Consider the following 16,123-nt stretch of genomic DNA (forward strand, 5'->3'; position numbering starts at 1 on the left):
TAATTCAGTTCTGAGTGGTAAAAGTATTCCTCAGACAGGTGACAATTCCATCATTAACATCCTACAAATTGCATCAAAAGCTCTTGAAATATACCAAGAAATGAAAAGAGGCACTAAATGTGTTGAAATTCACCTTTCAAAAAAGCAGCATGACTGTGAAGGAAGGCCACCTTGGCTAATAACCTGTGGCAGTGCTTCAAAAAGATGTAAAATTAAATAAAGATACAACAGGTTGATACTCACCAAGTTACATATGACGATCTGGTTACTCCAACCTTTTTTCAAGTGTGTTTAAAAAAAAAACAACAATCAAACTGCCTTTCAGACCCCTGAGTGTAATCCCAAAGAAGACAACAATGCTTTTTACTCTGTTCTAAATAAAACAGAGCTAAATGCACAGATTACCAACATCATCTTAAAACAAAACAAAACAAAAAGATGTAAACATCTACAAAGTTTAAGGTAAAAGCAGTTTTGTAAACAGTAACTGCAGATGATAATGTTATCGTAAAATCACAGTTTATCAATGTCCTCAGACTCCTCAAGAGCCTCTGGGTTTGGAGCTGTACAATAGTTGCAGCAGGTTTCAGGAGGTTTTCAGTCCTGTATAAATTTACGTGTCAGTAGGTAGGTTATTGGTTTCTTTCATTCCTTCTAAACACTATGGATGTTATTTATTTCCCACTTTTGAGTCATTTTGCTGGAGTCGCAGTCGGAGATGAACACTTGATGGAGGACCTCCGAGCGATCCAAGCACTTTCTGGAAGGAATGTGAGTCAGTCTGTGCAGGTTCTGGAAAACACAGGGAAACACAGTGTTACATTTGCACTGTGTGATATCACTGACATTAGACAAAGTCACAGCCTGGCCTTCGTAAGAAGACTATTCAAGCAAGTTGGGCAGGCGTGAACCAGGCACACCCCAGAATCTGTGTTTCTCTTGATCGTCAGTCTTCTACATCCTGTTATTGTTCAGTCATGATGTACTGCTGGTACCTCCAATTCAATACATACAAACTTAAATTCATCATCTTCCCCTCCAAATCTGCTCCTCTAGCTCCTATCCTACTAATGACGATACCAGCTTTCCTGTGCTCAGGACGGCACAGCTCAGGCTGGCTGAGGACGGACATCTACAGTGGCTTGGGCTTGCATCCTTTCCCCTCCCCACCGCCCTTGCCTTGGTCGAGCCCTGGTCACCTGCTGGAGGTTCCTTCAGTACAGCTCAGGGCTATTCAGAGTGTGGTCATCAGACTAGCTAAGATTGGGTCTGTAAGGTCGAAACGATTTCATAATAATACACAGAGCCCCATCTGCCTTCTTCATCGTATGGACATTTATACTGATGGCGCAAAAGCCATGCTGGGTGAACGTGCTGGGGCCGTAGCATCAATCACACAGTCGTGTTCTCCATGGATGAACACTCACAATTAAAAAAGAAAAAAAAAGCCAGTTTCACTTGAGAACACCCTTGACAAAGCAGTAAAAACGTATTAGTTTTTTTTTTTTAATGATAATAACGTTTAACATTTATTGAGCACTTGCTCTATGCCGGGTAGACGCACACCAGATGCTCTATGTGTATTAATTCATTTAATCCTCATAATGAATGGCCCTGGGATGTAGATTGTCTCCTATTTTTAATTTTTTTAATTAATTAATTTTAAAAATATTTATTATTTTTTTAACTGGGGTATAGTTGCGCTTCAAAGTGTTGTGCCAGCTCCTACTGCACAGCGAAGTGAATCAGCCATATGTATACACATATCCCCTCCCTTCTGGATTTCCCTCCCATCCATCCAGGTCACCACAGAGCACAGAGTAGAGTTCCCTGCGCTATACAGCAGGCTCTCACTAGATATCTACTCCATACTCAGCGGTGTAGATATGTCGATCGTAATCTCCCAGTTCACCCCCCACCCTTTCCCCCCTGGTGTCCACATATTAGTTTTATTAAATCTTGACCCTATGAGATAGTATGGGAAGAGTAGACAGCATGTGAGCAGTTGTCGGGGCCCGAGGGTTGAACGAGCTCCTTCTCTCGTGGGATGTCATTCTGACTTGAAAGGACAACCTGCAGGCACATTACAATTATGCAAACTTGGGACTGGGTAGACATTTTCCAGAAAATAAAGTGAGCCCATCACTTCAAGGAAGAAACAAAAATATAAAGCTGACCGTATCTGTTGCCTTTGATAAAATTTGAGTTTTCAAGCAAAAATTCGAGTTTTAGAAAACTTGTATCCATTACCATGAACTTGACAGCTGCACAAGATTTAAAGACTTTTCTGATGAAATCAGTGGTTATATTTGTGATTTATTTGGCATTGTATGATGAAATGTGCCATCATTTGGAAGATCTACATGACTTAGTGAGCCAGTGTTTTCCAAGTGAGCAGCGAATGCGTGATGTTACAAAAGATCCACTCCAGTGTAAGACAGACCAGTGGGTTTAATGCAACAAAGAACAGAATGTTCACTGATAGGATTCCAGATTCTACATTGCAAAGCTTTTAAGAAACTACCACTTACACACTTGCGTAGCACTGAAGAAGAACAGCCTCGACTATCTGAAAAGGCTATTAAATTACCCGTTTTCCAACTGCACATCTGTGTGAGGCCGGATTTTCCTTAAATACGCAACTAAAACAACATATCGCATCAAACTAAACGCAGAAGCAGAATAAGAATCTATTAAACCAGACATTAAAGGCATTTGTGAAACTATAAAACAATGCCACTCTTCTCACTTTTGGGGGGATTATAAAAGTGTTATTTATATTAACATGTAATATGGTTATGATTGTTACATTTACGTGAATACATACATAAGTACAACAATTCTCAGGTTTAATTCCCAACTTAGGAAATACCGTTAGCTGTAAGCTCTATAACAAATCTGTCTGGGGATCGTGTCAGTGGTTCGTAAGGATGTAAAGGGGGTCCAGACATGGGGCAGTGTGAGAATCACTGACCGAGCTGGCCTCCTGCTCACCAGTCCATACCTGACAATACTTCCAGAATTATTTTCCTAAAAGTATCCACTGTTTCCTATCACTGTGATCCTTAACTAATGCCAGTCCCTCCCTAAAGCCCATAAAACAAAGCTCCAAGCTCTTTCCCATGGAGAACAACTTAGGGAAGCAGACCAAATGCAGTTCCTAGAATTCTCTACACTTTGATGCCCTGCCTCTGCTCACCCGTTTTCTCATTTATTCTCCATGAAAAGCCTTTTTATACCTCAAGACCTGGTGCAGTGACACTTCCTACATGAAACGCATCGGAAATAACTCCTCCTATTAATCTCTCTTTTGCTGTCCTATGGCATTTTGCTTATTTTTACTTCTGCTTTTTTTTTCCTTCTCTGCCATTATAGTATGATGGGCTTTAGATATTTTTTGAAGGGCCCCAGTGAATATTTAGTAATGTCTGATGCACAAACGGATATTCAGTGCTTTGCCCTTTAAAATAACTAAACTATGTACATTCCATTCTCATCCACTTCCTCTTGTGTTGTTTCGCATCTGCTAACCTTCTTTTACTAGTTTACTAATATTGTCCTTACTCACCCCTAGCCTTTATTGCTATGATTCATCTTTCTTTGTGTAAATAAATGCTCTCTTCTCTGGGGTTTATGTTCATCTTCTCCTTCCTAACTTGTTATAAGAAAAATATCAGCAACGGACACATACTTACCCCTTCATAGTAATTAACTATGCACAGTGATAACTGGGAATATTCAGCTGGGTCATAATATCATCACTATGTGGCAAACAAGTGTTTGCTGACAGGGAGGACATGACAACGAATACAAGATGCGTAAAGGAAGTTCAGGGCTGCCAGTTTCTTTCCATCTGGGGCAGCCTCCCCAACTTTTTGTTTCATGATAAATTGATTTATTTTAGCCAAGGCTAGACTTTGAAAATTATTCAGAAAACCATTATTATGTTGGAATCCTCAACCTGGCACAGAACTCTGAATATTCACAGCTGAAACAGAAAAACTGCTCCCACAGAGTCAAGTGAAAAACTAAACATGGGGCTTCCCTGGTGGCGCAGTGGTTGAGAGTCCGCCTGCAGATGCAGGGGACAGGGGTTCGTGCCTCGGTCCGGGAAGATCCCACATGCCGCGGAGCGGCTGGGCCCGTGAGCCATGGCTGCTGAGCCTGAGCGTCCGGAGCCTGTGCTCCGCAACGGGAGAGGCCACAACAGTGAGAGGCCTGCGTACTGCAAAAAAAAAAAAAAAAACTAAACATGACCTTTAAAACAAGCAACAGGTGACACGTATCCTGTTGCATTTAGCAAGCAGCCATGATGAGAAGCTTTGAAGGCCTAGTCCAACACGTTGTTATTTGTTCGTCTCTATCCCCACCTGCTGGACAACAGGCAGCAATAGTTTAAAAGTTAATAAAATAAAATGCAAAAATAAATGCAATATTTTCTATGTGTCATACATAGGTATACTTACACATTATATATGTAATTTTAATGAATGACTCTTTTGGATTAGAAAGATCGGATTTTGATACGAGAACAATGGTGATGACTGCCTCAGGGAACACTGGTTTTCCTGTGTTGATAAATTAGCAGTGGGTCTGCATGGACTCCAGGTGGCCTCCTTCCATGACAATACTACACCAGAGGATAAAAGTGATGCTTTTGGAATGGAACAATGAGTCACTAGTGCTCAGGAAAACAAATGAGTGAGTGAGACGGACGTGCAAGTCAGTGTGAATGCAGGTTTTAAGGTTTATACGTCTAAATTCCACACAGTAGGTGTTATTAAAATGAAATAGCATGTATTTCAGAACTGAAACACAGAATACCTTGAAGTACTGCCATTCCTTAAATTCATTCAGATTACAGTGTGTAATCATAACTTTGGATCCATCAGGACCCTTCGTCAAACACTGGTCATACTGCATGAGTTGATTGGCTTCGTTGATTCGGAAAAGCTATTAAATAAAAAGAAAGAGAGAAAGAAACTTAACTCCTATCATTAAACTCAATGACTATCCTATTTCTCTACCATGTTTCTGTATGTTCAGAACTGTAAGTCCAAAGACAGGAATTAGTCATTTTGATGGTAGTAAAGACCCCTTCTAACTCTTAAAGGATTACGTTCTTTAGCCTCCTAGATACAGAGTGGGTCACTAACATATGAATTTCGTACCAACAATGTAAGAAAATGAAAATGTGGAAACAGACCTGATAATGTTTCACAATGTAAATCAGAGACAAGAAAAACACTCACCTAAGGAAGTAAGAGAATATACTAGTGAAATACACATGATTGGCAATAGCATCCCAGCCTAGTGGGGGTAAGATGTGAATACTGAACAATATCTGCAAATAATCCTGTTAGGGAGCTAGGCTTACATAGCTACACACTCACGCAAGAATATATTCTAATCTGCTACATTAGACATAAATTCGAGATTCTGGTTGCTTACATGAAAACCAGTACTGCTCTTATCCCCTCATTTAAGTAAACGTTTTAGCACTGTCAGTTTTTCACAGGATGTTTTACTTTACCAAACAACCACAATCACCAAATGGAAAACCAGGCTAAACCCTGGCCCAGTCAGCCCAGCTGCTTCCAGCGCAGACGGAATTAATCGCAAAGCCCGGCTGTTTACCTGATTCCCGCCCATCCTGTGGCAGGGGCCCAGCTCAACAAAGCCTCCGTTTGTCTTCCCCATGCTGTCAATGCAGTACACAGTTTCAAAGCCTCTGATCTAAAAAAAAAATGAACAAAGAACCACAGGGAAGGCGACAGTTTAGACTCTAATAAGCGCTCACGTGGCTTCAGAGAGCTTCGAGTTAACCGGGTCCCTACTGTCCTGTCAGGCCTTGAGGAGCTCGGAGCTACAGTCATCTCCGAAATCACTTAAGTCTTGAAGTCAACACTGGAATGAGCTCATTCCACCTGAGGGTTGGCCTCTAGATTTTGATAAAATACCACAGAGGAAAAAAATACAAAGATACCATTAGTACCATTTCAGATTCATGATCATTCACGTGAAGGAGAAGGAAATAGAGCAAAGGGAGCTGACCACGGCGATCACAGACACTGGCCCCCGTGTCTAGGCCAGAGTGAACTTGGGAGGTAAGGTGCCCACTGCTGGCAGCAGCCTCCAGGGCCTGGGCAGTGAGGCTCCGCTCTGACTACGGATGTCACAGGTGGGCAGCAAACACGCGTTTCCATGCTTGAAATGCACATTTTGTAAAAAAACAAAAAAACAAAAAAACCACAACTTTTTCCTTATTGGAAATATTACAGATTTATATCTCAATTATAAATTACTACTGTATTTGGATAAAATGCTTTATTCGTTCCTTTAGTCGGCAAACACTGACTGAGCACCCAGGACGGTAAGAGCTTCAGAGGAGAAGCAAGTCGGGGTCGGAGGCCCTGCTGTCTGTAGAGAGGATGCGGGCGGAGCTGGAGGCGGCCCCCGGGAGCCGACAGGGCGGGGGTTCACCCTGGAAGCTGCACGGAGGGTGCAGAAGTGCCTTGTGAGGTGCAGGGGCCAGAGTGGGGAGGGTTCGACCGAACATGTGCTCAGGGTGAGACTGTAAAGGTAGGATGGAACATTCCAGCTGTTCACTGGCTCAACGCTTTTATTTATTCGTCCACTATTACGTGAGTGCCGTGTCAGGCATGCCGACAGCTCGGATGCGCCAGTGCACGGAATGGAGCGGATCCTCGCCCCAGGGAGCTTACGCTCTAGGAGGGAAGACCGAATGTAGGCAAAACCGTAACAGACACGTCGGAAAGGGACAAGCGAGAGCCGAGAAGAGACAGAGGAGCAAGTTGGGCAATGAGTCAAAGGGGCGCTCCACCTGCCCCTGCGCCTCGTGTCACCTCCTCTTTTCTGCTTATCAAACACGCAGAGCCTTTCCCGGCGGGCACACCGTCATCCTTACCCGGAGCGCCCTTGCCCGGCTCTCTGATTCACTGGCTCCTCATCATTCAGATCTCAGACACCCCGTCACCTCCTCCAAGAAGCCTCCCTTACCGGGTCTCTGAGTCCCCTCAAACTCCACTCCCGAGCGGAGCAGACAGGAGGGACTTGGGGCGGGAGGTCAGTGCAGGGAGAACTGTCCAGTGGAAAGGCTGGGAGGTTAGCAGCTTTTCACCAAACGTTCCCCCAAGAATTCTTCTCTCCCCTCCAACATTCCCGTCTCACTCTGCTTTCTCCCAAGCTCAGTCTCCAAACACACACACTTTGAGATCTGACCCCCGGCTGATACTCACTTCTCCCCAGTCGACATTTTTGGGCGGCAGAGGGTAGTGTGAGGTGATATCATAAGCTATTTCTTCCATGAACCATTTGAAACTTTTGCAGTTGTGATCTTCTCGAAATTTCTTCAGCTCTGATATATCCCCATATGGTAATGCCTTTGATTCAGGGCGACTGGCATAGAAATAGTCTTTATACTCGTCCCACCAGACCTCTACAACTCTGACGTAATTCTGGGAAAAAGAAAATTAACGTCATTATAAAAAGCAAAAATATTTGTACTATCATAAACAGCCTCTCTTCGACATATGAAATATGACCAACATACGACAAATTCGTTTCAATAGGACCCGATACTTAATTACACAAATGCAAGCGAGCTCGTGACTCTGACATGTCACTGTCACGCGTGTTCAACCAGAGTGACGGACACAGAATCTGGTGTCACTGTGAAGGTCCCATACTCTAAGATAATACGTTCTTTCCTGCTGATGGAGCTGAGCACAGAGGGTTGGTGATAGAGGCTGGCTGGCTGGCACCGGGCACCCCCCGGCCCCTGAACAATCTCCTCTCTGAGGACCATGCGGCTGGCACGTGCGGGGGGAGGGGTCTCACATCAGACACCACTGGGAAAAACAACAAACACGTTCCTGAAAGTGGCTCTGCCCATCTTGTAAGAGCTATGCCCGAACCACTGCACTGTAGCCCAGAATTAAGTGGATATTTTCCCCATGGGGTGCATTTTGAAAAGCGACTAAAGAACAATCATGTAAGTTGACGTGTGAGAACTCACAAAGATCTAACTTCTACTGCTTCACTGAATGAGCACTCGTAGGCGTGAATCGACGCGAGGGACGCAGCACAGACCCAGCCAGGCCCTTGCGCTTGGACATCACGGGGCAGCAAACTTTATAAAGGGCCCGGGAGTCGGTCTCTTCAGCTGGGTGGCCATCCAGTTTCTGTTGCAACTACTCACCTCTGCTGCTACAGTGAGAAAGCAGCGCAGGGAACATGCGAACAAACGGCAGAGCTGGGTTTCGACACAACTTTATTTACTGAAAAAGGCTGGGTTGGGCCCGCTGGCCGCAGAGCAGGAACATCTAGTGTTCGGATTAAATTTTCTCTTGGCTACAAGATAACTATCAAAAGGGTGCACGCCTGGCCGTGGGCATGTTTCTGCAAAAGCCCGTGGGCTCAAAAAGTTTTAAGCGGCAGCCTCCTAAAAGAACACAACATTAATGCTAAATATTTTGAATTCTTGCAAATCCACCCAAAGTTAGACACAGTCCGTGTCTTCCAGGTAGTCGTGAACATGAAGAATTAAGCGCACGCGCATAAGGTTACGGCAACAAAAAGGAGGAGGACTTAATTGTTTGGGATGGAGAGGCGGGGACGGCTCAGTCCTGAAGGAGCGGTCAGTGAGGCGCGACTGGGACCTGGGGCAAAGAGCAGTGCAAATCTATGACAGATCGTGGTGCACGTGGAGTCCCGAAAGAGGTCTATCACCACAGCTGGAATGCAGGATTCACTGAGAGAAAAGCTGCCTCGGTTTCCTCCTTTTAAGATGAGGATAATTAAGAAGTTAATCGGTGCAAAGTATTTAGATTTGTACACAATAAGCACTCACGAAGTGTGAGCTATTAGTGATACGACTGATCGTTTCCAAGGGCTTTGCAGGTCACCCATTAGCTGATGGCCATCCGAAGGGTCCTTGCAGGCAGCAGACATCAGTTCCGATTTGAGGGGAATAAGCGGGGCAGGGAGAGGAGGTGGCCTGAGGGGTGGGACGGAGGGTGGAGAGCCGCCTCTGAGGGAAAGTTAAAAGCTCCGCTCTGAAGAGGCCAAGTCTGAAACATCTGAGGGCCACCTAAGAGGAGGGTTCTAGGGACTTCCCTGGAGGTCCAGTGGTTAGGACTCCGCACTTTCGCTGCCAAGGGCTCGGGTTCGATCCCTGGTCAGGGAACTAAGATCCTGCATGCCACGCGGTGCCACCAAAAAAAAAAAAAGAGAGAGAGAGGTGTTCTATAAGACAGCTGACCGTAAAGGTCTGCAGCTCAGAGAAGACCACCGGCTGGAGGAACAGCCCTGGAGGGTGGAGGGGACGTGCAGAAGCAGAGGACAGAAGGCGCTGGTGAAGGCTGCGTTTGCTGGTGAATCTGGCAGTGTTGAGTGTTTCCCTCTCGTCTCTTTTCCGTTTCCTTGTAGCACCGGCCTTCCTGAACCGACCTTTCCATCAGTTCTTCATGGTGGTGGGGCGGATTCCAAGGGCGGCTGTCTTCCTGCAACGCTGTCGGGCCCGGTGTTAACTGGCTGCTATCTCTGTCTTACTGCGGAGATTTAAATCTCGTCCCCTGTCCTAGTGGGGCTCCGTTTGGCCACTTCTAAAAAAATTTGGTCGGTTAGAGGGCTGTGTTGGTTCTTAAAGCCTAGTCTCTGCTTCTGTTATCTATTCGCTTTGGGGAACAGTCCTGAGTTGCATCCGTAGCCAAAAATAGACTTCCTTCTGCTTTTGACTTGGTTAAGGGCTCCAGAAAATGAAAGACACCACAGTCATATGCTCTTAGAGTCTGTGAAAGCCACCCAAACAAAGGGCTTCTAAGTTGTTCCATCAAAGAGAGAGGGCATCGTCCTGCCAGCATTGGGGCTGTGGCCTCTGTGTGAAGCTCTCCTGGTCTGTCCCTGGTTTGAGGGACAAAAGTTATTCACTCACCTTTTGCAAGCACTGTTGAAAAATGTGATTTTTTTGTTTACTACACAAACTTCTATTATAATTACTTTACTTTTCAAAAACCAAACAAAAATAGTGTTTCACTCACGTGTGAATAATAGACGTTGATATTTCCCTTTCAACAACTTTCCTACACGGTGTCAGGTTTTAAAAATTTGAGTTATCATTTTTTAAAAAAAATTTCTACTGAAGTATAGTTGATTTACAATGTTGTGCTACTTTCACGTGTACAGCAAAGTGAATCAGTTATACATATATTTCCACTCTTTCTTTCAGATTCTTTTCCCATATAGGCCATTACAGAATACTGAGTGGAGTTCTAAAGTCTGAGATATCTTGACGGAGAACATTCAATACCATTCAATAATGGAATTCTAATCAGAGTGGGATACAAGGAATAATCCTAGAAAACAATAAAAAGTTTCCTGAATAAGTCTAGTCTAAGTGAAAAGTGAGAACCAGCATGACTGCTTCAAAGATGTCGCCTGTCCAGTGAGCTGACATTACGTGGCCACGTGGCACATACGTGTTAGCTCCCTAGCCTTCCCACTTTTTTTTTTTTTTTTTTTGCGGTACGTGGGCCTCTCACTGTTGTGGCCTCTCCTGTTGCGGAGCACAGGCTCCGGACGCGCAGGCTCAGCGGTCATGGCTCACGGGCCCAGCCGCTCTGCGGCATATGGGATCTTCCCGGACCGGGGCACGAACCCGCGTCCCCTGCATCGGCAGGCGGACTCTCAACAACTGCGCCACCAGGGAAGCCCTAACCTTCCCACTTTTAACCGAAAGACTCACCTTTAGGGTAGGAGAAGATCCGACATAGACAGGCGGAGGGTTCCCCTGCCAGCCCTCAAGACGGTAGATGTGCCCGACACGGGAACAAGGGACAAACAGTAACTTGCCACCGCACTGCCAGATCTGTCAGGAAAGACACACATGGCAGCTGTCTCAAACGCCCGATCTGTCCTGTAAACGTAAACCTAAAATCTAAATTAGACACAGGGTCTACAGGGAATTCACCAGCTAAACAGATCCTACGATAACTTCTTGTTTCTCAAGCTCACATACTAACAAAGAGGCCGCTGGGGAGCGCAGGCGCACAGGGCACCCAGGGGCCCGTCCTGAGCCCCTGCAGAGCCACGCAGACTCCTGCGCCTGCGTCCTGATGCTCTTCATCTCTCCCGGCGCTAACACACTTCCTCCCACCTGGGGGATTGTTACCATAACCGCCTAACCGGCGGCTCCCTTATTTATAGCAGGAGATTAGGCTGCTAAAGGGCAGCTCTGGGTCACGCTCTCCCCGGCTTAGCCTCTCCGATGGGTCTCCACTGCCTGTCAGATTAAGCAACAGTCTCTCAGCTCAGCACTGAAGGCTCTCCTCACCGTGGACCCGGCGCCCCTGCCCACGCCATCTTCCTGGACGCCCGTCGGATTCACGCTGTCAGCTTCTGCCCGACGGTGGGCCCCGTGCCTGCCCTGTGCCTTTCCCCGTTCTGCTCCCCCTTAGCTCGGCCCGTCTTCCTCGTTCTGCCTCGAAAACCTCCTCCAGCGTGATGCTGCCTCTGAATCACACCACCCGAATGTCGGTCTACCTTCTGATCGTACTACGAATTTAAGTATAATTCTCATCTCTCATCGGCTGGAAGTTCCTGACAGCGAGGACCGAGCTTCTCCTCCTCTGTCCCTCACGGTGTTGAGCACCGGACACTTAAGACAAGAGGTAACGCCTATGTGTTCAACTCACACTGGAAAATACTTCTTTCTTTTGGGAAGTGGCGGGGGCACGGGTGGGTGGGTACTGCAGGCAGGCAGCTCCAGGGTCAGTGTGAGGACACACAATCACTGTTGGGGTCTACCTCTGTCCTGAAGCATCCTGTCCTGCGGTGACGGAGGGGAGCTTCAGCAGTGGATGGTCAAACGGAGCCCCACGCCTGCTGATTCCCGCAAGGGCTCCTATCACCAAAGGCTCCGAGGTACAGAAAGCCTTTGGGGGTGGGGCGGGAGGGGAAGGAGAGGACGTATTTTTACTTCTGAAGCTCGCTGGCTTCCATTTTTAGCTGAGCCATGTACATATGTAGTAAGTTTGGAGCTTGCATTTTTGCCTTATTTTTCCCAAAAGGCAAATATTTTTGTTAGTCTTTCTTTATAATTTAGAGAAATGCATTAAAACAGGTTTTTTGTTCTTTTTTTTCACCAAAGAAACCAGCCTTATCTGAAAGTCACGAGAATCCATAACTGCTTAGAAAACTGCATTTGTTTCAATGAAATGTTACCTTGTATGAGATCTCAAAGTTTTCACCACCCCAAATCTGGAGGCCTGGATCGTAGAGACCCAGCTCAAAGAAGAAGTCTCGTTCAATGGCGAATAATCCTCCAGCCATGGCTGGGGACCTAAGAAAAAGAAACGCTGAAATAACTTTTAAAGACAAACCCCCAATACCCCTTCAACAATAGATAACAAGCCTTTATGGAATACAGTATAAGTAGTGCATAGAAGAGACAAAACTGATGGCCAAACATTAAGAAATTATAAAGCCTTCATGAAACAATCTGCTCATAATTCCTTATGAATTTACTATAATTTCTAACTGAAATCCTGTTATACAGTTCGTTACAAATTAGAGCATTACATCATTTCGCCATTAGAGGGCGCCTTGGTTCCTTTGTTTATTTAAAAATTAAGCCTCGAGAGTTAGGTAAAATAGAATTTTCTCTTTCACTCCTAAAAATACTGAGCCATACAGCAGTGGTCTGCTAAATGTTCCTGAAATGATTTATGAGTCATTCCGGGATGAGTGAAACCATACACCATGGAAGTAGTCTCTCATTTTTTAATTTTATAGCTCAGTGGTCTGCCAAATAAGGGTGTAAATCATGGTAGAACAGCCACGGTTCATTCAGAGTTTGCAAATATAGCACAGAAATGACACAGGAGCATTAGACACAGCTATTTACTGTGTCAGAAGGCAGGGCTGCCAGAGAGTGATCTGTGGGCCTTCTTGAGTGGGACCTTGAATTGGGCTCTTTTTAGGGACAAGAGAAAAAAAGACTTGATAGCTTTTTAGGGCAAGAAACTCCCACCGTTAGGAATAATTGTCACCCTGTTCCCCCCTCCCCTGGGAACAATGAATTATCACTGCATTCGATTCTTAGGTAGACCCCTCTATTAGAGCCTGTTCATCAGCACACCTGATATTCAGTCTATCACCAATTCCTACTGATTCTACCATCAACACACATCTTGAACCCACTTCTCTCCAGCGTCACTGCTGTCATCCTAGACCAGGCACAGGAACCCCGACTGTGTCCTCCGCTCTCTTGTGCCCCACCCAAGCCCCAGCAGGCAGCAGGCAATGCCTCCGTGCTCTGCCCGACCCCCTCCTGTCCCAGGGCCCTGGCTATGCCGCAGTCCCCTGAACGGTCCTCCCTCCTCCTCCGCAGGGCCGACTCCTCATCCCTCAGGGCTCGGCCTCAGCGTCACTTTCGAGACACTTTCCTGAGCTTTTCTTCTCACCACTCGTCACACTTGCTGGCCCAGTTATTTGTGCAGTTAACTGTTTAATTTCTGTCTCACCCGCTACACGGTAAGTGCCACGAGGGAACACCTCTCTTTAAAATTTATCCCCAGAAAATAGCGCCTGGCACATAGTAAGCATTCATTAAATATTAAATAAATAATGAAGCAAGGGGCTACCCTGGTGGCACAGTGGTTGAGAATCCACCTGCCAATGCAGGGGACACGGGTTCGAGCCCTGGGTCCAGGAAGATCCCACACACCGCAGAGCAACTAAGCCTGTGCGTCACAACTACTGAGCCTGCACTCTAGAGCCCGTGAGCCAAAACTACTGAGCCCGCGTACCACAACTACTGAGCCTGCACTGTACGGCCCGCGAGCCACAACTACTGAGCCCATGTGCCACAACTACTGACGCCCGTGTGCCTAGAGCCCGTTCTCCGCAACAAGAGAAGCCACTGCAATGAGAAGCCCCCGCATCGCAATGAGGAGTAGCCCCCGCTCGCCACAACTAGAGAAAGCCCGCGCTCAGCCACAAAGACCCAGCAGAGCCAAAAATAAATAAATAAATATATTAATTAAAAAGATAATGAAGAAAGAAATATTTTCAATATTAAAGGGAAGTCACATCAGGGGAAAGTCATTCTTTCATAAGGCTTTTCTTCTTAAAGGAGAAACAGCCCTATTGCATTTTCAGTTATACTTTCATGCCAAATTTATTTAACTGTCATTTAACATTACTCTATTATAACTATGCCTTTCTGATCTTTAAATATATTCCCACTTATCTCAGTACATATCTGAAAATGTATCTTAATGTGAAAACCAGTGAGTAACTTAAAGAGAAACCTTCCTTAAATTTTTCTACCACATTTAAAAAATTTTCTTTCCTAGCCCATGGGATTGGTAGAAACAGAACTGTAGTTATTAGCCCTTATGTTTTTTCTCCCAGAATTATTTGTGAGTCAGGGTAAGTGCATAAGCAGTAGATTCCTGGACAATTTTTGAAAAAGAACTTCAAAGAGAAATTTGGAAAATGTCAAATAAAGCTGAAAGTTGTATAATTTCCTTATGTTTGCCATCTCAGTATCCTGGTATCATGACATGCCCAAATCCCACCAGCTTTTTGCATGACATTGGAGACACCTTCCCCAAATTGAGTTTGAACATCATCAGTAGCGTAACAGTAAGAGAGAGACCAAAAGCAGAACCATAAGACCAGAAAAATAAAATCAGACACATTTAGAAGCCTACACTAGCGCTTACGCAAACATTTCATTTGGGACCACTCTTTTGAAAGATGGTAAAATGTTCCAGTGAAAAGACCAAAGAGAGAGTAGAACAAGTTGTTCTATTTGAAGAGCCACAAGAAGGGAGAAAAAGGAAGATTTTGGAATGAGGTTTCCTTTTAATCAAGTGCTCTTCTGAAAATGAAGTAATAAAGGATTCTATGTAATTTCCCAAAGTCATGTATTTTTATTCATCAGATTTAACTGGGATGAAATTAGTATTTCAGAGTCAGCATATAAAACAAAAGGAAGAAAAAAAAAAAACTCTTGTTACTGTCTTTCATTGTCAACACTACCCGCAAGGCATCAAAGTGGATATAAAACTTGGATCGTGGGCTTCCCTGGTGGTGCGGTGGTTTAGAGTCCGCCTGCTGATACAGGGGACACGGGTTCGTGCCCTGGTCCGAGAAGATCCCACATGCCGCGGAGCGGCCGGGCCCGTGAGCCATGGCCGCTGAGCCTGCGAGTCCGGAGCCTGTGCTCCGCAACGGGAGAGGCCACAGCAGTGAGAGGCCCGTGTATCGCAAAAACAAACAAAAAAAAAACTTGGATCGTAAGCGATGTGAGCTTTTTAAACTTACAGAATGACATAATCATCAAAAGAACAAAATTTCGGGCTTCCCTGGTGGCGCAGTGGTTGAGGGTCCACCTGCCGATGCGGGGGACACGGGTTCGTGCCCCGGTCCGGGAAGATCCCACATGCCGCGGAGCAGCTGGGCCCGTGAGCCGTGGCCGCTGGGCCTGTGCGTCCGGAGCCTGTGCTCCGCAACGGGAGAGGCCACAGCAGTGAGAGGCCCGCATACCGCAAAAAAAAAAAAAAAAAAAGAACAAAATTTCATGTCTAGTCTACTAGGACATGATGGCAAAGATTTTCTTTTTTTCACCTGTATTTGGAACTAATGCCATAAAGCATGCTCACCCCCAAACGGAGCTTGCTTTTAAGGAAAAAAGCAACCACAAAGAAGCAAGTGTGAGTTTAAACCTCTGAGACAGCACAAAGAAAGAAACCCTTTCAGAATCTGAGACAGCATCTACAGTTTTAATAACAAGTTTCTTTTCTTTTGTTTTTTTTTTTAGCTTGGCAAGAGGTTAATAGGTTAGCAGCAACTGGAGAAAAGAGAAACAGGTAAGTGATTTAGTGATTACCGATATGGTTCAGTTTTTGTCTTTCTCATTCTCTTCTCTTGAGGGGTCAGAGGCACCCGTTTCCAGAGCATACTCCAATCCCATGCTCCTCGGGCATACCCATCTTCGTCACCACCCCCTTGGGGTACAATTTCATAAGTGTTGCCATTTATGACATCTATAATCGGCACAGTGCAAGTGGTTCTGTATTGTGTTGATGATGGC

The 16,123-nt window shown here is 45.5% G+C and overlaps 1 protein-coding gene across 4 annotated transcripts in view; it reads right to left on the minus strand.

Annotated features, from left to right (window-relative positions):
- Window positions 1-654: 654 nt before the first annotated feature.
- The window catches only part of GALNT7 (polypeptide N-acetylgalactosaminyltransferase 7), a gene marked incomplete at its 3' end in the record, with an annotated part of 116,526 nt that continues 101,057 nt past the window's right edge, over window positions 655-16,123 (minus strand). The window contains exons 6-12 of one of the 4 annotated variants that reach the window (XM_079707203.1): window positions 15,920-16,102; window positions 12,244-12,361; window positions 10,766-10,888; window positions 7,260-7,478; window positions 5,638-5,736; window positions 4,825-4,953; window positions 655-792 (exon numbers count right to left, since the gene is read on the minus strand). In XM_079707203.1, the coding sequence (XP_079563329.1) occupies window positions 655-792; window positions 4,825-4,953; window positions 5,638-5,736; window positions 7,260-7,478; window positions 10,766-10,888; window positions 12,244-12,361; window positions 15,920-16,102 (1,009 nt within the window). The remainder of the gene's footprint in view (window positions 793-4,824; window positions 4,954-5,637; window positions 5,737-7,259; window positions 7,479-10,765; window positions 10,889-12,243; window positions 12,362-15,919; window positions 16,103-16,123) is intronic. The other 3 variants (XM_079707205.1, XM_079707204.1, XM_079707206.1) reach the window with 3 other exon arrangements.

This window comes from Hyperoodon ampullatus (genome assembly GCF_949752795.1).
Source record: "Hyperoodon ampullatus genome assembly, chromosome: 6".
Taxonomy (NCBI): Eukaryota; Metazoa; Chordata; class Mammalia; order Artiodactyla; family Ziphiidae; genus Hyperoodon; species Hyperoodon ampullatus.